This window comes from Alexandromys fortis, unplaced genomic scaffold (genome assembly GCF_014885135.2).
Source record: "Alexandromys fortis isolate MF-2015 unplaced genomic scaffold, M_Fortis_MF-2015_v1.1 scaffold_201, whole genome shotgun sequence".
Lineage (NCBI taxonomy): Eukaryota > Metazoa > Chordata > Mammalia > Rodentia > Cricetidae > Alexandromys > Alexandromys fortis.
This window is the reverse complement of record NW_026068087.1, coordinates 1,994,040-2,019,915: the sequence shown is the minus strand read 5'-3', so window position 1 is coordinate 2,019,915 and position 25,876 is coordinate 1,994,040. Positions and strand designations below refer to the sequence as shown.

General features: G+C 40.6%; 1 protein-coding gene across 2 annotated transcripts in view; it reads right to left on the bottom strand.

Moving 5' to 3' along the window:
• Hbp1 (HMG-box transcription factor 1) overlaps positions 1-25,876 on the bottom strand; it is a 27,251-nt gene extending 1,375 nt beyond the window's left edge. The window contains exons 1-10 of one of the 2 annotated variants that reach the window (XM_050122312.1): positions 25,793-25,876; positions 14,555-14,738; positions 11,450-11,678; positions 10,121-10,262; positions 9,679-9,790; positions 9,476-9,588; positions 7,394-7,550; positions 6,535-6,679; positions 2,540-2,860; positions 799-940 (exon numbers count right to left, since the gene is read on the bottom strand). In XM_050122312.1, the coding sequence (XP_049978269.1) occupies positions 799-940; positions 2,540-2,860; positions 6,535-6,679; positions 7,394-7,550; positions 9,476-9,588; positions 9,679-9,790; positions 10,121-10,262; positions 11,450-11,678; positions 14,555-14,738; positions 25,793-25,807 (1,560 nt within the window). In that variant the 5' untranslated portion in view covers positions 25,808-25,876. Of the gene's footprint in view, positions 1-798; positions 941-2,539; positions 2,861-6,534; positions 6,680-7,393; positions 7,551-9,475; positions 9,589-9,678; positions 9,791-10,120; positions 10,263-11,449; positions 11,679-14,554; positions 14,739-25,654 lie in introns of both variants that reach the window. The other variant, XM_050122313.1, reaches the window with a different exon arrangement.

The following is a 25,876-nucleotide window of genomic DNA, read 5'->3' as shown; positions in this document are numbered from 1 at the left end:
AATACTACCTTAAAGTAAGTCCCTGAGCTGTTTAACCTACAAATTATATAGGACTAGATTAAAACATCCTTAATGAGCCTCTTCCTGTTAACTATTCACACCATCTCTTCATTAAACATGAGCTCGTTCTATCCTATGCTTTTTTTGGGTAAATAATGTAAAAAATGAACATAAAGAATGCTAGTCAACAATTACAGGAATGGAGTCTATCAACCAAGACTGTACTGTGAAACTTACGTTCCACCATTCTTACTTCTTCAGATTCTTAATCCAGCAGTCTTCGCCAATGGCAGATATCTGCATAGATGTTACTTACTGAGTAAGTCTGAGGCAAGACACTAAGAACTAGACAAATTTCCTTCTGTAATATTAATGATTGAGTTAATGGTGCCCGTTCATTGATTGATTGGTTTTTAGAGGCAGAGTCCCTCTGTGTATCCACGACTATCCTCAGATTCAGTCTAATCCAGGCTGGCCTCTAACTTATACAGATTCTCCTGCTTCTGCCTCCTGCATGCTGTGATTAAAGGCGTGCACCATCACTGCCCAGCTTGGTGTCCATCTTTTAACCAAATTAGAAATATTATACTCCAAAACTATCTTCCACCTCGGCACTTAGGACATTCTTAAACTAGCTTGAGTCTTGCCACAAGTGATTCTTGAGGCAAGCTCTGCTGATGGGTTGAGGTACAACAGCAGGTAATAGTAATGGTGAGTGAGGTCTTTCCAGGCTCCAACATGCCAACATGCACACAGGGCACACAGAATCACGCTAAAGCAGTCATGTCTAACACATACTGAATTGGTTCTTTTCCTTTTCCAACAGTCAGGATTTAAACGCTTTTGTTCTTCAGCCAAAGCCTTTGCTTCTAATGTATACATCCTCCTTTCCTCGTTCTTCATTTTCTTCCACCTGTCACCAAGGATCACACTAATGGCTCTAGAAAATAAATATTAACATAATGTAAGATTTTCATAACAATACCAACTGATAAAAGCCCCCCCCCAAACGCACGCCGAGTGAGAGAGACTCCTTTGCCTTAGTTTATGTCTAATGATAAAAAGTACACTTTAAATCAGATTTGTACTTAGCGCGTGAGACATTGGACTAAATTCAAAATGCTGACATTTTCCTATTTTTCCTAGTTATTCTGATACCAAACCTTTTAAAGTAATCTCATCTAGATTATGCAGATATAAATCACACAAGAGAACCCTGAGGCAACTACAGTCTACAAAGATAATCTCTGTAATGATTAATAAAGATGATACATCAGTGCTTCAGGATGACAGTAACCCACAGGAGTCCTGCTGGTAAAATTATATTTGTCTTGTTAAGTCCAGTATGTGAAAGCAACTGATGTGCTGTATTTTATTTAAAACCAACTTATATGAAATAGGCACACACCCATCTCTGTCTCCCAAGGCTAGAATGTCTTAACTTAAAACATGGTGGGTGACGTGATGGACACCATGCAGGACACTAGAATCTATACTCCCTCCTCTCACAGTTTTTTAGCCAGACTAATGTTTATGCCAACTGGCTAAGTATCTCTCTAACCTATTCATTTTAGTCTACATTCTACCCCTAAATAAGAACTTCTTTATTCATGGAATAAAAATCTACCTCTATAGAAGAAAAAAAGTCCAAAATAAAATATTTTTATCAGTCATCCTTTCATATTAGACGAGTGATATGTCAATCTCGTGGTAACAATACTGAAATGCAAAACCAAGTAGTTATGAGCCGTATGGGAGATATCTCTGATAAGATGTCTACTCTTAGGCAAATCCTTTGCTCCAGAATTAAAAATATCAGCACTTGACTGCCACAAGCTTGTTAATACGGCACAGGTGCTACTTTTAACAGGCAAGCAGCAGACAGGTGTGAGAGCCGCACACCTGTACCTGTCAGGAGTTCTCACGCACGGCCATCACAGAAAAGGAGGGCAGGTGGGCTAAGTTATTCTTAAAATGCTTTCCAATTGACCAGAGACTATTTCCAATATGAATTTAAAAAAAAAAAATTACAGGGTCTCACTACTTAGCCTTGGCAGCCCTCAATTCCAATTCTAAGAAATTACCAAATACCAGGACAAAGTCATTTTGCACAAACACATCAACTTAGATGTAGTTGGAAAGCAAAGCTTCTTTATAAAATGTAGGTGGTATTTAGAATTAACTGCACTGAGACAATACAATTTGTATCTTTTCATTTATGATCCTAAAGAATACATAAAGTGTCAATGCGTCGTGTCCCACAGTGAGGCTGGGTTACACAAAACTCCCCAAATCTGACACAAGAACTATACTAGTCTTTTCTACAAAACACCAACCATCAAACTTACTGTATTTTCAAAGAGAGCTCCTTCTCCTGAAGGTAGTCTGTGTAACTATGTATTATAAAAATAAAGTATCTAAAGCCACCCTAAGAAAATGGAAAGAAGTCAACAAGAGCTCTTGAAGTTTATTTTCGCTGCCCCAGTTACTGTCAACTGCACGACACATCAGTAATTGTACTTGCGTTATTACTATTTACCTGTTATCTTTCCCTGGATACATCTGAGTGTATTCAACTCTGTATTTTTTGGCAAAAAGCATGAAGGCATTCATTGGTCTTTTGCACTTGTTAGGAGAAGTGGCACTCACAGTCCCTGAGCTGTGGCTTTTGACAGCTTTAGCATACAGAGGATCAGAGGAGAGCTGCGATGATCCAGGGGAACCACAACTTTTGCTGAATTCAGAGCCTGCGAACTCTTGAGCACCACCAGGTCCTCCACAAGACAAAGACGCACGGCGCTGACGAGCCATACTGCTCAGCACATAGACTGCAGACGAGTCCATCGGTGTGAAGTCATAGCTACAGAATGAACAACAACACAGTTCAAATAAGGTGGAGAGTATATCGTACTGGATGAAAACACAAATTTTGAAAACTTACCATGTGAATGAAAACTTTCCTGCCTCTTAGGACACATCATTACCAGCACTACTTTATACTTTAACAACACCTCTTCTGCCAGGGATGCAACAGCCGACCGCTGAGCTCCACGGAACTTATATCAAGCCCATGCCCTTCACAGCAGGTAACTTGTCCAGATCCCATACCTGTCCATCATTATTCTTCTGGATTAATTTTTAACAAATGTGATAATCTCACTTCTTAGATTCTGGACCTAGGAAAATTAAAATGGGCAGTATTCCAGGCCTGAGAGGTAACTACTTTGGAAGACAAAAGTTAGCTTGAGACGGGCAGTCATTCAGTCCAGAACTCCCTGCCACTTAGGAGGCTCAGGCAGATGGGGCAAGCCTGAGCAGCATGGTGGGCTCAAGTCCAATCCGGGCTGAAACCTTGTCTCCAAAAATGGCTCCTAGATGTGGCTAACTTAAAATACACTACAATTTGAGATTTTGTATAGATAAAGTTCTAACCTATCCAGGTCCACTTATATATTACTAGTATCTTAACCCACCCTTATCAGTAAAAGCCACATTTAGTTATGTAAGTTCAATCTGCATAATCACCAGAACAAACTATCCATAGTCTCACTGTCAACAAGCTGGGGTAGGTAGGGAATCCACTGGCCCCTTTCATATGAAGGAGGCTGCAGTCAAAGATACGAAGTGTCTTCCGCCCTAGGATGGTGCCTAGGATGCAAAGCCCAGGTTTCACCACCCACATTCCCAGTACCTTCATAAGCTCAATGGCCAAACTGAAAAGTAATCAAGCCAATCATCGTATTAATTAAAATATCAGCTGAAAATCAGAGCTAATGTAGACCACAGCCTAAAGACGCATCTCAAAAGGATCCTCAGACTCTGAACTCTTTCTATGTCATCTTCTCACACAAAACTCTTTTTATTTTTATTCTGAACTTTCTATAAAACAGAAATTCTAAGTACTACATCTAATGTAAAATAAGAGATAAGAACTAAAGACAAAAAATGCTGAATGAGCAATGCAGGTCCACACCATTAACTACAAACAATAAAAGTTCTACCAGCTGGGCGGTGTACTTTGGAGGCAGAGGCAGGCAGTTTGAGGCCAGCCTTGTCTGTAAGAGCTAGTTCCAGGACAGGTTCCAAAGCTACAATGAAATCCTGTCTCAAAAGACCAAAAAAAAAAAAAGTCTACCTATTACCAGCCTCATATTGTCTTTTTTTCTAAATGTATTACCTGAAATTAATGTACTGAAAACTACCAAGTCCAAACTTATCATATAATCAATGTTTAGAGCTGTCCTTAAGCCCCTACCAATAAAGCTTAGAAAGCTATCAACCCTAAACCCTAGCCACTGTGGAAGAATATGATGCGTAGTTCGTTTCTACTGAAGAAAGTAATCATCACCTAAAATACCAATAAAGAATAAGCTGGTTACTAAAATTTGAAAACTCCGCCATCTAGTGGCAGAAATCTGTCACTTCCTTTCTTTGTGGATACAAGTAAAATGGGTTTCATACACCCAGTAACAGTATCCAGCTCTTTGACAGTGTCTTCTTAGACAGAATAAATGTTTTTTTCTTCCTTGTAAGCATCTGTTCCTACTATGGAACCATCTTTTTCTCTTGGTACATGTTATTCTTCAAACACCTTCATGTTTAACTACTCTTCAGATTTTATTCCTTTCAGCTGTGTGCAGATGCCCACGGCAGCCAGAGGCAATCTAGGGCTGGAGTGTAACTGAGCCACCTGATGTGGGTGCTTGAACAGAACCACCGAGCCATCTCTCCATCCCCTCAGTCATTCTCTTAAAGGCAAGCTTTACAATAATGTAGAGCCTACTAATCAAGTCACATGTATTTTGTCTTTTTTTATTAATCAGTATTTAAATCACTACTTTGTTTTATGGTTGAAGAAAAAAGAAACACCACAGAAAGGTCACTAACATTACCTAAGCTTCCAGAGCTTAGTGCAGTCAGAATCTGCCATCGGGCAGCTATCAGAAACAAGCGCACGACATTCCTACCAACCCACTTCCTTCAGAAGACAGGAAGCAGAGGCAAAGCAAAGGTATTTAAAGTACACCCTAGATTAACTGTAAAGTATGTGATGATATACTAATTTTGACAGGGTTCAAATCTCACCTCTGCCATTTCCTAGTAATGTGACCTTGGAAAACTTACCCATCGACAGCACAAAGGCACTGCTGTCCCACGAGTCACAGAGTAAATGAGGCTAAGGACTCACCTGCACCCACAGAGTAACAGCAACACTGAGAAATGAAAACTTGCTATCTTAGAAAAACAAGAGCTGGGCAGCCAAATTTCCCTTTTTGCTTTAAAAAGTGAAGTTTTATGCCATGCAATGCCTGGTGTATTGAAAATGAACCTCAGTTATGAAGCATAAAATGAAGCAGTGACCTCATAATCTAGGATTCTAGCAGCAGCAGCAGCACGTCTGTCCCTCACAAGTGGGCTTTGTGTCTAAGGACATTACAGGCCTGTCTACTGTACTTTCAAAAGTCCATTCACAGCACCTCGGCTGGCAACGAGAAGTTGAATTTCATTCCAACAACTTGAAAGAGTACCTACAAGGCCCTGAACTATGAGCACCCAGTGCCATTTAAGAACTGGAATTCTGTTACATGCTAGGAAGAAAATCCTATTGGCCAAGCTCTCAATAAAAACCTTACATTTTCTTCTGTACCTTTGCTACGATGCTCCCTCTCCCGACTGCTCTGCACCCTTTGCCACAATGTCTGAAGTCGCGAACACAGTGCACCACTGATGTGGGACGTCCCAGGAACACGGACACCAGTACTTAAGAAAGTCTAAGTCTGTTAGAGGCAGTGTACACATTTCTCAGATTAATTTTTACTTAAAAGTTATTTCTCTTTTTTGTTTTTTCAAGACAGGGTTTCTCTGTGTAACCACCCTGGCTGTTCCACAACTCACTCTGTTGACTTGGCTGGCCTCAAACTCAGAGATCTGCCTGCCTCTGCGTCTTAAAGTGCTGGGATTAAAGGCGTGTGCCACCACCACCACCACCACCACCCTTATTTCTTAAACTGATTCAATTTGTTAAAATGTGTAGTTGAGGTTCATTCATCTTTTGATAAGAATTCCACTGTTTGGTTATATCACAAATTAAGTAATAAAATTCAATACTGATATGGCCTGTTTATGTCAGTTACAAAGTTATTTATATTATTTTATACTCATTTACAAGAACTGACTTACTCAGCTAGCAAGATGGCTCAGTGAGTATAAAAGCGTCTTCCTCAACTGCCGTCTAGCCTGATCTGTGAGTTAGCTTCCCCTCACTTGACCCCAACTCTTCCAGGCTGACTAATTAACAAGCTGGCTTCGCGGGCCTCTCTTCTTCCTATTCCCAGTGCTGAAGCTACAAGAAGGCCACTGCCCACCTAGCATCTAAAGGATTCTGGGGATGGGCATGCCTATACCGCAAGTGGTTTTAATTGTTAAGCCATTTCCCCAGCCCCTTTTAAATTCTTAAGCTTTAAAAAGTAGCTTCAATTTTGACTCAGCAATCACTAGAGAATAAACTTTAACAGGAAAGAAATGCACTATTACCTTTTAAATGTATCAAAAACACCTGAATCATCAAAATTAATGGCATCAGGGTGTCCAGGAGGTAGACAGATGTCACCAATATGAATTTCACAACATGGAATGCCATGCTGTACCACAGTCAAGCTTGGATAAAATGATGACCAACCTAAAGTTAAACAATAGAGTGAGGCATGACACAAAGCTCCCTATTAGAACACACAATAGAAAGAACACGTCAAGTTTGACTTTAGAAGAAACAATTCACTACATTTTGTATTTTGCTCAGCTACGTAAAAGCCCCCCAAACTACCTTAAATTCAGTTATTTATTTTATAAATCTCTATAGAAGTCATCACTCCTATCCACAAGGGATAAATAATTAAACTATACAATAGCTTGTGAATTACTAGTATGCTCAACATTGTATTTCTCCAGTAAAGCTCTAAATGTACAGCCTACTTGGTAACTACAAACACAAATGTGATTACCGAGGACACAACTCTCCACATTACACCAAACTTACAGTATGCTATACGAATGTCATTTCTCATCTACACAGGGACATTTTATCTGATTATGGCTAAGATGCTTAAACACTATTAAATATAATTAGAAACATTTCCTTTGTAATTTTATTTGGTTTGGGATAAATTTTCATTTTTTTCCCTCAATCATCAAAGCCACAAAACATATATAAGAAGCTTTCTTTAAAGTTTTTATAATTCAGGGCTAAAGATGGCTCAGCAGTTAAGAATACTGGATGCTCTTCCAGAGATCTGGAGTTCAGAGAGCAGTTCACAGCCATCTAGTCCCCGGGGATCTGATATCCATGCAAGTAAAACATGTACACACATGAAAGGAAGAGTAAAGTTAACCCTACCTTTATTTTTAACATAGAAAGGGTGGTCCAGCTTACACTCCACAGTAAGCAAGCCATCTTCTACTGTACCAGGATCAAATGTCAGCTTCAGCACAGACTCACCAAATGATACACTCTCTTCATGGGATACCAACTTTAGACCATCAGAACCATAGCCCTGAAAGCACAGAAACATATGCAGACCAAATAAACTATAAATGTTCAACTCAACACGGTGAACTTTCCAACGTATGTCCTGACTGGAGGCAAAACTTAGGATCTCCAGCTTTAAACTCAGTAGCAAGGAAACAAATACATAACTGGCCATGGGATATATGGAAGATTGGAATTTGGAATATGCATTTTAACCCAATCTAACACCTTTGATTTTTTTTTTTTTTTTTTGAGATGGGGGTTCTTTGTGTAGTTCTGGAACCTGTCCTGGCACTAGCTCTTGTAGACCAGGCTGGCCCTGAACTGGGATTAAAGGCTGCGCCACCACCACCTGGCATCACTCATTTTTTAGAGACTGACTTGTATTTGTGTCTGTGCATGCACTAGTCTGCAAAATCAAGTACCCTAAGCCATTTCTCCAGCCCGCATCTTTTAATTATTTGAGGTTATGAGAAACTCATGAAATTTAAATTCAATGGCTATTACTGAGTATTATATGCCGAGCTTGTAATGACATGAACAAGACACGACACCTATCCTTGCATTCATCAAGAAATAAACATGACCATGGCTAGCTACAGCATGCAGTTTTATACCAGTGGATGAACAAAATAATAAATAAAAGGTTGAAAATTCTTATGGAAATAGTAAACTGAACATGAAGGGATGAAAGGGAACATAATAAATAAATCTCTTGGTTTTGAATCTGGTCATCAAGAATAACTAAAGAACAGGTAGAAATTTAAAAAGAATTTAATAAATGTAACCCAAGTCATACTGAGTGTGAAAAACTCATCACTATGCATTAGTGATATCTACATGCACTTGGAAAGTGAAGGACTGTGCTAACAGTCAAATTAGTCTTCTAGTTCTTAAAGCTACTTAAGATTTTTATCTGACCCCGAAGTACAGATTAGGAAGCCACAGCCCAGATAATTAAGCCAATCACAAAGATTCTTCTAGACACAGACTGGGTTCAGAGTGCTGTCTATAAACAAGATGCCTGGGTGCTGCTGGTACTCAGTCAGGCGGGCTGTGAGGAGGAAGAACACTTACACTGCTGGTTACTAAGGGAAGATAATGTCAGAAAGCCAAGAACTAATCCAATGTAGCATATGTTGCAGATTTCAAATTACAAGACAGTTTTTGTAAAGTAGGAGGAGCCAAAGTCAGACTGCACACCTTACTAAATGAAGAGTAACATTGAACATGAGGACATTATACTGAAGACAGCCAAATTCAGATTTTTTTTCTCAGGAAATACAACAGGAGACAGTAGGCTCCAAAAAGGAATTTCAATCAGTACATTTTATAGTCTCCCATATCTATGTATTTATTTAGTCGGCAGTAGTAATGGAGAAATTATAAGTTTTAAAAGTAAACTGTGTTGCTGGGCTGTGGTGGTGCACAACACTCAGGAGGCAGAGGCAGGCAGATCTGAGTTCAAGACCAGCCTGCTCTACAGAGTGAGTTCCACAACAGCCAGGGCCACATAGGGAACTCCTGCCTCAGAAAACAAAAACAAAACAAACAAACAGAAGTGAAATGTATCAATAGATATTTATCTTAATGTTGCTTGCTACCATTTTTATTCGTCAATAAAGAAAATGATAGTTTGCTGGGGTCGTTTAGGAAGCAACAACAAACTCCCAATTAACTACAGAGGAAATTAACCACATTATCCACCTGACAACTTAAGGTTTTAATAGCTTACTAGTTGTGTTTAATGCCAGTTTAGTTCTTCAGGACATAAGCGTTTAAAGCATGAAGTTGCTAAACCTGGAAGTGATTCACAGCCCCATCCATCCACCTCTCAGAGTGCAAGGTGCCATTTAAACAGGAATACAAGACAAGCAGAGGGTTTCCTATACATTGACTCTCAAGTTTGATTGGTTTTGAAATTCTTTAGAAAGTGTTAAATGAATGAACCTTGTGAGTGCCCATCTGAATCTCTTCCTCATTATCACAGCTTTCGGCTCTAGCGAAGTCTTCAACATCTTGCCATTCCTTATTGCTTTCTTTATGGAAGCACAGTCGTGTGCCTGGAGTTGAATTAGAAAGAATGTATCAGATAATGTGACTAGTGAGCTTGTTACCCAAGGCAACTGCAAAACATTTAAGTATTTCTTTACCTTTCAAAAAACAGTGCCAAATAGTTGACGGCCAGGAATTGCACCAGCCCAGATCATCGTCATCTGACAGGGAGGACATGCAGAAAATGCCAGATTCTGACTCACTGTTTGCCTGTGAAGCAGAGAAACATGTTTTGTTATTTTTTTAAAGATCTTTTAATACCTATTTTTAACTCAAGCTTTCAAATAACTGTAACCTTAAGGAAAATAGATTTTCAATATTGAAGTGGTTTTTTCCATGAAGTTGTAGTTAAATACTGTCATTTGTAACAAACTTTAACATAAGCAGTAAAATACAAAATCAAATGCATATAATTAATAAACAACGAAATATTTTTGTCCATCTGTATGTTCTCCAAAAGAATTTCTTAGATGGGGAAAGGTAAAGGTTTTCAGCTATTATATAAACTTTGTAGAAATTTAACTTCATGAAGAAACTCACCCGTTCATGTCTTCCTGGTGTTTCTTCCTTCCAATGATCATGCGGGAAGGTTGGCCTGGTCTTTGAAGAAGAGGACACTGGTGGTGGGCGTGCATAGGAATGTAAACTTTTGCTAGTAGCTATGATGTGTACAGGAGATGATCTGAAATAAAGCAGCCGTTTTTACTATACAGTGTAGGCTCTTAGAGAGTCTTTTGATAAAAAACAGTGCTAACAATCATACAGGAGGCAACTATGGAAAACACTAGTAAAATGCAAGATTGCATTGCATTAATGTGTTACCCCTTAACTTATCATAAACCCTCTTCACATACAAATGGACTAATATATGTTAAAGTGCTGTTATCACATATTCATCACATTCTTTTACAACTTTTTAATTCAGGCAACTCTATAGTCCAAACTAGCCAGGAATTCAGGATTTCCCTGCCCCAAGGACAGGAATCGTCCTGATACAGATGAATGTGCCTATTATCATGAAAGAAATACCCATCCATTTCTTCTACTAAGCATGAAATTACAAACTTAACTGTCCCGCAACCATGTATCACTGGGCAGTCAGACGAAGGCATTGGACCCCGGAACTGGAATCACAGAGGGATGATTGTAAACTCTCATGTGTGCGCTGGAAATCACACCTGGGTCCTCAACCACTGAGCCACCTCTATAGCCCCTACTTTAAGATTAACAAGCTTTAGAATTGGAAAAGATAATCAAGGTTACACACACCATAGAAAAATATAGGGGGCTGGAGAGATGGCTCAGAGGATAAGAGCACCGGCTGCTCTTCCTAAGGTTCTGAGTTCAATTCCCAGCAACCACATGGGTTGTAATGAGATCTGGTGCCCTCTTCTGTCCCACAGGGATACATGCAGGCAGAATATTGTATATATAGTAAGTAAATAAATCTTAAAAAAAAAAAAGAAAAATATAGAACACAATGAATTAAATGTATAGTTGATAAAAGTTTAAAACTGTTTATTTAACTATGGTTCTTTAAGCAAATATTTTTATTTCTAAAAGTAAAAATTTATAAAAATGCATTTCTTAGACTAATTTTCTATTTTTAAACAAATAATTTTAGACTATTTTTCTCATACATTGTTATCTAAGTTTCAAAACAATTAAATTATCACTGATCACTACGTGAATGTTAATTTTACTGACTTTAAAATCTCCCAATTTTACAATGGTATTAGTTATCTAATGGATGGTTAATTTAACATTGTGTGCGTACATGCACTGCAGCATGCATGAAAACCAGAGGACAACTTGTAGGTTTGCTCCTTGGCTCCGTCACTCACTGACCCAGAACACACAACACCCTACCTGTTATAAAAGGAGCACTGCATGAGAGGGCTCTGTGGACTCGTGGCGATATTTGCTAACTCCGTCAGCCAGTCCACCTCATCTTCACCATGAGTGTTCTCCGGTATGTCTGAGGTATTCTGGCTCCAAGATGGTCTTGGATAGTCTTGATGAGATACATCTGAACTTAGCTGGTATATGGCAGATTGAGTAGGATCACTCTGAACAGCCTGAAGTTCAGGAAGGTCATCTGGAAATAAGCACAAGATTATTTTTTTAAAAATATTAACATAACGAACACTACAGTAACTTCAGTTAGGAATACACAAATTTAACGAAGGTCAATGCCAGCCTGAGCAACAAAACACAACATAAAATGAGAAACCTCAATTCAATTATATTTAGTGGTATTCTTTTCCTGGTGCATTCCCCAAAGATAGATCACAAAACCTAGATCTTCAAAGAAAAAACTAGGAAAACTACCCAAAACAAATAAAATTCTTCTTTAAAAGATGGCCGGGGGATGGGGGGGCTCATATGCCTTTTTAAAAGCAAACAACAGCTGGGTGTGGTGTCACACTCTTTACCCCAGCACTCCTGAGGAAGAGACAGGTGGATCTCTGGAGTTCAAGGCCATCCCCGGGGTCTACCTAGCAAGTTCTAGGACAGCCAGAGCTATGCAGTAAGAGACCTTCCCTGCCCTACCACCCCCATCACAAAAAGCCAAACTAAAAAAGATAAAACAACAGAAATCCCTTCTATAAAGTGCGTACACACGTACACACACACTCTACAGACCTGCAGGGTCCCTTAAATATGCAATTCAAGACAACTCTTCTGGGGGCTGGAGAGAGAGTTCAGATGTCAGTACTGGCTGCTCTTCCAGGAGACCTACGTTTAATTTCAAGCACCCACAAAGAGGTTAGGTTAAGAACTGGCTAATTCCAGTCCCAAAGGTCTGGCTTCTGTAGGCACCAGAAACACATGTTCTTTTTATTTTTTTCCTTTCTTTTTTATTTTTTCTTCAAGACAGAGTCTCAAAGGGTCTCACTATGTAGCCCTGGCTGTCCTGGAACTCGCTCTGTAGACCAGGCTGGCCTGCCTCTCCTCTGAGTGCTGGGATTAGAGGCTGCACCACCAGTTGTTTCTTTACAGAGTTATGTCATCACCTCGAAATCCTCTACTGAAAACACTGGACCTAATCCTAGTCTTTTCAGGGGCATTCTAGAGTAACAAATGTTCTGTACCATTCCTCGGTGAACACTAATTATCTTGTTTTATGCTATGTAGTAGTAACCACGCTTTACCATACATTTATAATAATATTATGTTGTTTTCTTTCCACATGATAATACAAAAGAATACAAAAAAGTGCCCAATACCACAGCAGGGGGAAAAAAAAGAACCTCAAACACACAAACACCTCTCCTACTCAACTAAGTACCTCCATAAAGGCCTATGCGCAGGCAAATGTTCCAGAGTAGTCTAAAATAAAGCATCTCAGTTAAAAGTAGTAACTCAGGATAGGTTATCCATCCATTCTCAAGACGAGCCACACGGTACCCATGTCACTGAACAAACGAGGGCAATGCAAACAGCCAATCTCCAGGCTGCTCTTACTATTATATCTCTCATGCACCATTTCTTTTTTTTTTGTTTTTTTTTTTTTTGTTTTTTTGTTTTTTTGCGACACGGTTTCCCTGTGTAACAGTCCTAGCTGTCCTGGAACTAGCTCTTGTAGACCAGGCTGGGCTCGAACTCACAGGGATTCACCTGCCTCTGCCTCCCAAGTACTAGGATTAAAGGTGTGTGCACCACCACGGCCCGGCATAAATGCACCATTTCTTTATTGCAAATGGTTTATTTCTGTTTTTCAGATTTTGAAATTAACTACTTTTTTTTTTAAATTATTCATTTATTAAGTATACATTATTCTGTCTGCATGTATGCCTACAGGCCAGAAGAGGGCACCAGATCTTACTACAGATGATTGTGAGCCACCATGTGGTTGCTGGGTATTGAACTCAGGACCTCTGGAAGAGCAGTCAATGCTCTTAACCGCTAAACCATCTCTCCAGCCCAAATTAACTACTTTTAAAATGAAGCCACAGATAGGTGAGGTGAGTTCCCCGGCCTGATTTCCTCTAGACATATGATGATCATGGATAATCAATCAACCATTGGCAAAAGCATTGCTCCTTGCTCAATAATAACTGTTACACAAAAAGTATTAGGATCCAGAAAATATGTAGCACTTAAAAGTAATACATTATGTCCTAGACCTTCAGGACTGCCACATCCCCAAGCATCACCACAACAGTATCATTTGTAAAGCCACACCCTCTCAGTTTCTATAAACATTCAAACCACCGCATACTACAGGAAGACAAAGGCATGTTGAAAAGCTGAGCAACAAGCCAGAGGCGGTTCATTAAGTCTGCTCCAGAACAGCAGTCTACCAGCAGTACAATTTAAAATCATTACTCAGTATACCTAGACATTCTACAAACAGCTCTCTGGAGTGGCTCCCCAGCAATGATCACTCCAAATGCCTGATGAGTAAGTACTGCCACTTCTGTACCAGCTCACTGGGTCAAGTCACATGGCAGGGTTTTCAAAACCAAAGCATGTACTAGTCTGAGCTTAGTATACAAAATAAAACTATTTACTTCAACAAATTTTCAATCTTTTGAGTACCTAAGTAGCACACACTGTTTTCAGCTATATTTTAAAATGAGGGACCTCCTCCATTAGGCTGGGGGGAACGGTTCACAGCATAAGGACCCAAGTTGGGGTTTTTACCACCCACAAAAGTCAGACAGCAGGCCAGGTCCTGACTGTGACTGCAGGTATCTGGAACAGTGAGATAAGGGGACTCTGGGGGCTCTCTTTAGATCACCAGTCTAGCCGACTGAGCCTACAGAGTGAGACAGAAACAACAGAGGGAGCCATGACACAGGGGCCAGTGTACGTACACGCACCACATACACACTAAAAAGCAGAATAAGAGAATGTTAAAAATTCCTAATACCCAAGCTCTTCAGGTAGACAAGACAGAGAAGCTGATTAAAAATGGCAATTAATGTGAATGTTTTTAGATTCTTAAGTAAGTTTGATTCTGCTTACCAAGCTCCATGTGCTCCTCACAGGAGTTGTACCCTGGAGAGGACGGCAGGTTCTCATTACACTGCAGCAACTCCAAGGAGTCATTCATTCCTGAAGCTCTCTTGTCCATCACCAGCAGGAGTTTCTGTACGGCATTAGGCATCTGATTTGTCTTCACTTCCCACACCATGTTATGGTGCTCCGACTTGAAATAAAGACACAGTGTCAAGTCACATCAGCAAGAATGACAGCATGATGCTGTATTTCAACATAGTCACACACTGCCATTTATTTCCTCAACCCGTCAGGACAACTCCACAACTGTGTGTTCAACACTGTATTATATACAACCTCAAAGTACTAACCTTGTTAATTCAGAATCTTTTCTCACTAGTCAACTAATAGCTCTTTACAGACGCAATACTAACAATTCACTTTTCAAATGTGTTCAAAATAGAAAGAAAATCGAGCCCAACCAACTTTCCTTAAGTAAAAACACAAAAGGGCCTGGGTGGAAGTTGTGGCAACTCAGTAGGCAGAGGCAGATCAACCAGGTATACCGAGTGAGACTTCATCTTTAAAAATGAAGGAAGGAGGGGCTGGAGAGACGGCTCAGCGGTTACGAGCATTGCCTGCTCTTCCCAAGGTCCTGAGTTCAATTCCCAGCAACCACATGGTGGCTAACAACCATCTGTAATGAGGTCTGGTGCCCTCTGCTGGCCTGAAGGCATACACACAGACAGAATAGTGTATACATAATAAATAAATATTTAAAAAAAATAAAGGAAGGAAAAAAAGAAAAAAACCTTAGAGAAATAATTCATTTCTTCTATTTTTAAAGGCTTTCCATTTATTATTCAATATTTTGCTTCTTCATATTCTGAAAGTAATACATTCTCTGTGTACATTTGAAAGGCTATGTTGTACTTCTCATGAAAATTAAAACGTGTTTTTTTTTTTTTCAAAAGATTTGGAAAATAGCATTAGAAAAAGATGTGTCATTCTAAGCCAGGCATGGTGGCATACACCTTTTCCCTCAGCACTCAGGAGGCAGAGGCAGGCAGATCTGAGTTCAAAACGAGCCTAGTCTACAGAGTTCCAGAGCAATCAGAGGTACACAGAGGAGCCTTGTCTCAAGGGGGAGAGGGGGATTCATTCTAATATTAACTATTATTTCCAGAAAGAGGGGGGAAAACTATAGTAAACTTAGCTAAACAACTACTAAAACTACCTTCAAATCAAATCAGTGCCACTCAAAATTCCTTTTCAAAGAAACTCAAATTTTTTTTAATCACGTTGGAGATAAAAATTTCAGCATTAATCCCCAGCTAACTTCCTTTATAGAGATTCTTTATGAAAGCCTTGGCCAAGATATCTCAAGGAAGAGGGCTACAGCCTAACACTTTATTGAGCATTTCTCAACAAAGTCCTAATGGGATTATTCCTGTCACTCTCTCAGCCTTGGCAACAGTTACATTAGGGTCTAACTAACATACTACTAACATAGTGACATAGTGAAACCCAAGTCATACTTCCTGACTTCTCAGGCTATACTCCGAATTTTTAATTTCTTTTGGAAAATTCTAAGAAACACACAACAAATCGTGATTTTTTTTTTCAACAATCTATAGTTCTTTCCTTCAAAATAGTTTGATTCCTGAAAGGCACAACAGAAGAAGCGACTCCAAGAAGTTGTCCTGTGCTCCCTAGAGCACACATCAGAATCAATGTGCTCTCTAGAGCACACCTCAGTATACACACACACACACACACACACACACACACACACACACGACAGAATCAATGTGCTCTCTAGAGCACACCTCAATACACACACACAACACGACAATCAATGTGCTCTCTAGAACACACCTCAGTACACACACACACACACACACACACACACACACACGACAGAATCAATGTGCTCTCTAGAGCACACCTCAATACACACACACAACACGACAATCAATGTGCTCTCTAGAACACACCTCAGTACACACACACACACACACACACACACACACAGAATCAATGTGCTCTCTAGAACATACCTCGGCATACGTGCACACAACAAAAATCAATGTTTTAAAAAGTGACCCTTGCCTGGGCACTGCTTTAGAGGCAGTACAGTATGGAGAAGACCTTCAGATTTAAGAAATGTGGTTTTGGATTCCGGTTTGACTAATTCACTTGAAGAACCAAGTGACTGAACTTGTGGCCCAGTATCAAAATCATGTTTACAAAACCTGCCCTACTTTCTCTCCTTAAATCCTGAAGATGAATGAAAAAAGTTTATATAACACACACACACACACACACACACACACACACACACACACACAAAGTTTTTAAACCCCAGACTGTAAAGCAATAAAAACATGCTGTGGGATTCTTTATGTCCTAAATAAAATAGTCATTGAAAGCAAATAACCATTGGTGTAGGTTCTGTTTATGTGTTGCCTTCATTGGTTATTCAACAAAGAAATTGCTTGGCAAGGCAGAACTTAGGTAGGCAGAGAAGACAGAACTGAATTCTGGGAGGATAGAGCTGTCATGGAGCCGCCAGGTCAGATATGCTGAATCTTTCCTAGTAAGCCACAACCTCATGGTGATATACAGATTATTAGAAATGGGTTAAATCAAGATGGGAGAGTTGGTCAATAAGAGGCTAAAGATAATGGGCCACGCAATGATTTAATTAATACAATTTCTGTGTGGTTATTTCGGGGGTAAACTGGCCAGGCAGCCAGGAAAAACAAGTGGGCCCTCCTTGTAACAAACCACACAGCTATCTAGTCTAGGTGGTTTCTTCCTGGAAGACCTGACAAGCTATCCATAGACCTGGGAACAGTGATGTCTCATGCTATTACTTTGGGCACTTAACAATTTATCTAAATCTGAAGCATGCTGTGGAATAATCCTGCACACTCTGAAAATGACAGTCAAGGAGTCTCAAGAAGATGCAGGGAAAAGATGGACATGCTGTACTTAGAAAAAGGTATGAAGCCACATGGCAAAACAGATTAAAAAGTATAGGTTAATTTAAATGTCAGAGTTAGTAACAAGCCTCAGCTACTGACTGAGCATTTATAATTAAGACTCTGAATGTTTTTTTTTTTTTTTTTTTTTTGGTATATGGCTGCCGGGATGGGAAAACTCTGCCTAAAAATGGCACCCAATGTGGGGCATGAAATTTCCACATAAAACCTGACAAAGCTTAAAAGATTCTAGGTACACAAGAATGGAACCAAACATGGCTTCTTGTTAGCCACATTTTCTTAGATGGTCTCTTTGCTGGTGGTGAGCAGAGGCATGGCTCCCAGAACTGGCAGTAGGCATACCTATACAGGGAGCCCAGACTCTTCCAGAACCAAGGTGGAGAAGGCAGCCACCAACATGCATCATGATTCAAGTTACACAGCAATTTAAGTTTTACTCACACAGACAAAAAGGTCACAGATGCTCAATAAAGGACAGATTTAACCAAAAAAAGAAAAAAAAAGCTTTCTAAATGGGTTATAGTATGTTTAAAAATATACAGAGGCTTGGGAACGAAAAGAGGAGGTATAGACAAACCTATACACACACACACACATAATTTTAAAATAAAAGTAAATTTCTTAAAAACAATAAAATAATATAAAAAAATAAACTAAATAAAGTCAAAAAGTACACAAAAAGTCTGGATTCCATATATTATTATGCTGTCTTTGAATTTTTGGCTGCTAAGAGATAAGGGATTATAAAAACTGCCAGATTCAACCAACCTACATATTTTTAAAATATTTTGACTCCAAAATATAAGTCAAAAGATATATCACTTTGGGGGAAATGTTATGCGTTTATTTCCATTGGAAATGAAAAACTATGGATTCATTCCAGGTTAAAAAAAAAAAAAAAAGATCAGGTTTGACAGAGGAAACCCCCCTCAATTCTGACTACAGATGGAAAGAAATAAACCTAAAAGAACTACAAAACACATGATTTTACCTGCTCAAACACATAACCAATGGTTGCCAGAACAGAAAAATTCCACCTACTTAGGCAAGTTGGACAATCAATGCTCCTCCATTACTACAATATTCTAATTAATCAGTCTTAGTATGTAGTTACCCACACTGCTAGGATAACTTCCCATAAATGTGATGATCAGGTGAAATGTGCCTTTTCATGTATGATATTTTCTGTGCCTCTACCTAGTCCTTCAAACCCTGAGCAAATTTAGCTCAATCAGCCATTCTTACTCAACTCTATAGAGCAAAGAGTCACATGTACACCTAGAAACAAAGGAGGAAACCATTTGTACCAGTCCTGTTTACCGGCTTTTGTTTTCAAAAACCCAAGTAAGAGTTAAAAAAATGGTTGTTGACAAGTTGGAATGATGTAATACCCTTCACGCTACATAAGGGCTCAGTCCCCAGTAATATTCCTTAAAAACGGCGGCGGGGCGGCGTGGGTGTGTGGACAAACACGGGATAGACGGCACGCAAAGGAAGAGACAGACACGCGGCTCCCACGTGGGTGCGTTTAATGGGGAGAGGGGAACACAATAAGGGCGGGACGTGCAGACACACGAGGAAAAAGGGGCAAGAGAGGGGCCAAGAGGAGGGAAACCTCGTGGACCTTCGCTTTTAACTGGGGGCGCAAGGTTATCTGGGAGTGATGGTCTTCACCTGGACGCGCCAGCGCGCACAGGTGAAGGGAAGTCTGGGAGCTGTAGTTTCCAAGGAATAACACCCAGCACAGGAACACTACATTCCTTTCTTACCAAGTATCATAAAAGGCATCATTATTAGCTGCAACAACAGTTGACCAGAATGTCCAGTGATCTAGGCTTTAGTTGAACAAAACAAGTAAATAGCTTTTGCCATATAGAATAAGGTTTAGCTATCAGTAGGGGGGAAAGGTGGGCTTCCGATGAGAGAAACTCATATCAGCTAACAGATCTGGCAAAGTGCTTCCTCCTGGATGACATTAAGAAAAGAAAAAAAAAAAAAAAAGAGAGAAAATAGAGAACCTAATGTCACCAGGAAGCGTGACAGTCCTGAGCACTGTGTGGTCATGGATTCTAAACTGTAAGGTGGAGTGCACTGGGTTGTTTTTTTGAGACTGGGTTCCTGTGTAACAGTCCCTTGCTGTCCTGGAAACAGCTTTGTAGACCAGGCTGGCCTTGAATTCACAGATTTGCTGCTTCTGTCTCCCAAGTCGTGGGATTAAAGAAGTGTGCCACTACCACCTTGTTAGAGTAAGCCTTAATCCTACTATTAAAAAATGAAATAAAGAGACAAGGGTAAGAACTCTGAAATTAATTAAGTATAAACCAGGTTTGTCATTAGGCTACATGCTCTGAACAATCTATTTAAGTATGTTGCCTTGTTTGTAAACTATAATAATTTAAAGTACATTTTCGCTGGTTGTTATAAAAACTCAGCAATAACAAAAACTATCTCGAATCCATAACATAAAACATCTTCAGTACGGAATGGCTGGTGTTGCTATTACCAATTATCAGACAACAAGGAGCCACTGATGGTTTGTGGAGTTGATGTCTGACTTGAGTGTAACTAAAAGTAAGTTCTTTCAATCTGTAAAACCACATTAAAACTCTATCTGAACAGGCAAAGTCTGAAACATACACAGGGTATTTTTTTTAAAGAACACTCAGATTCTCCAGAATAAGCCAACTGTTTTCAGATTCCTTTGCAAAATCTTGTAAAAGGCGTAGTAACAATGAAGATTCCTTATTTAGTAATTCCTAAGACACACAGGAACTCAGTCACTCTTTGCAAGTTCTCTCAAACAGCTAACACTAACAATTTAGATCAAGTTTTAATTCATCCTACAATGACCTATTGAACAGCTTAAAGAACATAACCCAATCTTCCTAACATTCACACTCTGTTCCACCTACTGTGAGCCAGATGTCACTGTCAACTACAGCTGCACAATGAAAACAGTCCCAGTTCACCACCATTCTCAGTTAGCCCTGAGTCTTGTTTCCCTCCCTCCGCAAAAGGCTTTGGCTTTGCCATTCTTCCTAGCTAGAGCTTCTGCTCGGCCAATCAGCAGTAACTGCCATCCACCAGAGAACTTCTAGCACTTACAACTTCATCACCATCATTAACACGTGTGGGGGGAGGGGAGCCACTAATTTTAATGTTAAAGCGGAACAACTTACCAACCAAGTAAATATTTACTGTTCTGGACATTTGGACTTCCCACTGATTATGGTGAAGTCAGGTTTTTGGCTGAAGTTTTTGTTTGCTAAGGTAAAAGTTTTTATTATACAGGTTTTATTTTCCTATGGAGTTTTGATTTTTAAAGTTTTTACTTCCTAAACATGAAAAGAACGCCTAAACTTCAAGACAAAAGGCTCACATTTTACTCTTCTGGTTACATAACCTGGGGCCAGGAATTCATCTTCAAATTCACAGCACTATTTATCTCACAGTTAGTGTAAGAATAAAGCACATAAAATCACACATATATACAAATTATTGGTCTGTGTCTTCTTAGAATCCCTGGCGGGCAAAGCAAGACCTCTGAAAATGTAAAGGAACACCATCAGCTTATCCTCAAAACAATCCCCACATATAGAATAATCTTATTTCTCTAATAAACAAACTCAGTTCTCAAACACCTCCTATTGTTCACTCACACTGTACACACTGCTCTGTATACTCTATACACACTATATACACTACTCTGTAAACTCTGTACACACTGTATACACTACTTTGTATACTCTGTACACCTTATATACACTTGTGTATACACTACTCTGTACACACTGTATACACTACTCTGTAAACTCTGTACACACTGCTCTGTACACTCTGTATACACTGTTCTGTATACTCTGCATACACTGTTCTGTATACACTGCTCTGTATACTCTGTACACACTGTATACACTACTGTACACACTGCTCTGTACACTCTGTAGATACTACTCTGTACACACTGCTCTGTATACTCTGTACACACTGTATACACTACTGTGTATACTCTGTATACACTGTATACACTACTGTGTATACTCTGTACACACTGGATACACTACTGTGTATACTCTGTACACACTGGATACACTGCTCTGTACACTCTGTAGATACTACTCTGTACACACTGCTCTGTATGCTCTGTATACATTGCTCTGTATACTCTGTACACACTGTATACACTGCTCTGTACACTGTATACACTACTCTGTACACACTGTATGCACTGCTCTGTATACTCTGTACACAGTATACTCTGTATACACTGTACACACTGCTCTGTATACTCTATACACTGTATACACTACTCTGTACACACTGTATACACTACTCTACCAGAACGTGTAGTAGCATTTACCTTGTATTTACCTTAAATATGCACGTCAATTCTTCATTAAATCAATGATTTTCAAAGTTTCAATTTTCCAACTGTACTTTAAATCCTACGCTCAAAAATTCAAATTTTAATGCTTTTAACAAACTTTTTTTGTTTTTGTTTTCAAGACAGGGTTTCCCTGGTCCTGAACTTCCTTAGTAAAGGAGGTTGGCCTTGAACTCACTGAGATTCCCCTGCTCTGCCTCCCAAGGGGCGGGACTAAAGGCATGTGCCAACACCACCCAGCTTTTAAATTTGTAACAGATATTTGCAAACTCTAGGAAGAAGAGAACAGAAGACAACAAACCTAGCTTTCAGAGCTCTTGCCTTCCTCTTCCCTCCCTCTTCCCTCCCCTCAAAGCACTGCCCTGTGCCCTCTCCTTTCAGTCATCACAGGCAGGACTCTGACCACTGAATGGGGCCATCTTCTTTCTAAAGAAATTAAGACACAAAATAAACACTTAGCTCAAAATATGTTAGACTCTGGCTTCTGAGTTTATTCCTTGATTCCAACCTTACTGTCCAGAGATCCTTACCAACTTAACCAGAAGGTCCTACTGAAGTCTTTAGAAACCATCACATATTCTAAATGTAATTTCTTGGACAAATGTTTCTACCACTGAGCTAAAAATGAAAACAAGAAGCCACATGGTGTAGCTTACCACTTAGCACCTTTGTGATTCTCGACAGTTCTACCACTGATGTCTATTTCCTTATTTTGTCAATAGAACTAAAACCTATCCACACCTCAAAATTCTTACAGGTATAAAAATTTATCTTACAACCTTCCTTTGCTGAACACTGCAAATCACATCAAAACAAATTATTTTCATGATCAACATGAAATACTATTGCAGATCACATAAAACTTTTCATGGACAGTATTGTCAATTCAAATAATATTTTAAGCAAGTTATCCTGAAAGCTGAAGAGATGGTCCAGTGGTTAAAAGCACTGTGCAATCTTTTAGAGGTCCTGGGTTCAATTCCCAGCACCTACATCAAATCACTACTGTCTGTTAACTCTGACTACCTCTTCTGGCCATCTTGGGTACTGCATGAACATGGTGCATTGACAGATATGCAGGCAAAACACCCATACTCATAAAACCAAATAATCTTAAAGAAGCCAGGCAGTGGTTGCACTCGCCATTCATCCCAGCAGTCGGGAGGCAGAGGCAGGCAGATGTCTGTGAGTTCTACAAAGCAAGTTCCAGGACAGTCTGAACTGTTACTCAGAGAAACCCTGCCTTGAAAAACCAAAAAACTTAAAAGTTCTTTTATAAGAAGCTTGAAATCATCTAAAATTAACATGAAAGGAATTATTTCCATACACTTGATTATAATCATAAACATTTTCATATTATTTCAACAACTCTTTTAGGCCAGGCATGGCTGAAATCTGAAATTTATATGAAAGTAACCTAGTTTCCTAACTTGAGTATACTCTTAAACATTTTCGTACTACTAGACCAATCTGTGAAAACAGACCTTTTTTTTTTTTTTTTTTTGTCCAGACAAGGTGGCAAAATTAACCTCAGCACTCAGGAGGTAGAGGCAGGAAGATCACTGTTGCATTCCATTCCAATCTGTCTACAAAGTGAGTTACAGACCACCTAGGGCTACAGCGTGGAGACCCTGCCTAAAAAAGGAGGGGGGCATTTCTATAGGAGCTTTAATGGCTTTAGTTTTTCACTGATAGCTAAGGACAGAGGACTGTCAAGAATGCAGGGCCGGCCTAAGCTATAAAGACTAGAGTGTCTTCAGGACAGGTTAAGTACCTGCCATTTGTCTAAAACAAAACCAAATACTGAACTAACCATATTAGAGAAAATTTTTGTTTTCTCTTTCCCTTTTGCCTTTGTTTGTTTGTTTGTTTGTTTTTAACGGTATGGCTTTATATAGACAGGCTGGTCTGAAGCTCACTATGTAGAGGTCATGGCCCATTCTCCTGCTTGTACCTCCCAAGAGCTTGAGATTACAGACATGGACGAAAATAAGCTTTTCTAACTTTCCTAGTGAAAATGTAACCGAATTTATGATAGTAAAGTACAAAGCAAATGCAGATCAAAATATGAAAGTACATGATTAATTACTGACCTCAGACAGTTAAAATGTTCCAAATTTTCTTAATTTGGACAGGTATTTGTCAGTTTAACTTTTTAATTTTTGTGATTTCTTTTCCCCTTTTTAGTGCACACTATGAAATTTAAAGCACATAAAATATCTCCCCTTGTTAATACTGTTAGAGAGTAACTTCTTAAGATAACGTATATGAGTAAAAGAGTGCTGATATCTTTATTTCCAACCGATACACAGACCAGCTTGTAACGCACACCAAAGAACCTTCAGGCTCAGTATCTAAGTTCACGCCATATGCCTGCTTCACCGCACAATGAAGAGAGTCTAAAGATAAAATACACTAGAGACCATTTGGTGGTGTAGCATTAGAGAGGAACCACAACAGTCGTGCAAGAACAACTGGGAAATGAATGACAAAAAACACGGAGAGGGCATGCTTTTAACATCGTGTTTTCACAGCAAGAAACTACAACTAGGTTTATAAAACTAAACTGGAAGCTATAAAGTGAAATTTTAAAAAGATTTTGAAGTTTACTAGTCGAGTTGAAGTAATGCTTAGATAATCATTTCTTCTTCAAAACGCTAAGGTAACGCAAAAAACCGACGAAGTTTCTTTTGAATGTAACTCAAATTTTTCCCAATACTCAGCTTACAAAACAAAGCTGAGGATTAAAGCTCGAGGTGGAACGCCGGAAACAGAATTACAGCTCGAGATAACTGTTGTAGTAAGAACACTACTTATTCAAGTATTCTACTACTCAAACCGTAACTCATCCAGAAGCCCCACTCCCCAGGTGAAGCTCCCTTAAACCCTACTGAGTCCCAGCAGCAGGTACAATGCGCCAGGAAACGTGTCCCACCCCGCTGTCAGTGATTCACAGGACTCCAGCTGAGAAGTCCAGCGTGAATTACAAAGTGTACAACGCGGGGAGCACGGAGGACCGAGGCTAAGGAACCCGGCTTCGCCCGAACTCCTTTTTGTTGTTTAAATCGGCCTGCCGAGGGAGGAGCCTGGCCTCGCCCGCGGGCCTCCGGGTCAAGCCGAACAGCGCCTCCCGGAGCCGGCCAAGTCCACCCCCACCTCTTTCGCCATTCATCGCTTCCTCCCCCCCCCCCATCATGTGACCACAGTCCGGACGCCAGGCTTGTTTTTCCCCCCCCCCCCCCCTCCTCGGCACAGCCCCACCGCGCACGCGCCTCGCAGCCCATTCATTCGAAACTGCGTAACAATGAGCCCCGGGCCCGACGGCTCCGCGAGCTCCCCCGCCCGGCCCGGAACCCGGAGACGGCTTCACCTCCCTGGAGCCCCCCAGCCCGCCTGGGCTCGCGGCCGGCACCCGCCCCTCTCGGCCGTGCAGCTGGGAGTGGCGAGTCAAACTTTCCGGAGCCCTCCGGAACGCCAGGCCCCTCCCCTGCCCCGGCCCCTTCCCCGCCAGCCCCTACCGCGAGCGCGGCCGAGCCCCGGCCTCCGCCAGCCCCCCACCTCCGGCTCCCCCAGGGAGCCCGGGCGCCACGACCGCTCAGCCCCGGGGAAGTCGCGGCTCCCGCTCGCCGCGGGGAGTCTGGTGCCCCGCAGCCCGAGAGTCCCCGCCAGCCGGCCCAGCCGCTCCAGCCCCTCCCTTACCCGCCCCCACCCCTCCGGAGCCCCGCGACCACACACCGTCACGACGCGGGCCGCCGGTCGCGACAGCGCCGCCAGCAGCTTGCCTGCGCACTCCCTGAGGGCCGCCCGCGAGCCCGGCGCGCGCCGCGGCTCCCGCCGTGGCGTTTACTTCTCCGCTGAAACTTTCCTACTTACCAAACCCGTCGCCATTACCAAGTCTTTCAAGCTTCGTCTTTTCCCCCTCCCCTGAAGCCCCCGGGGGGCTGAGCCTGCGTTCGC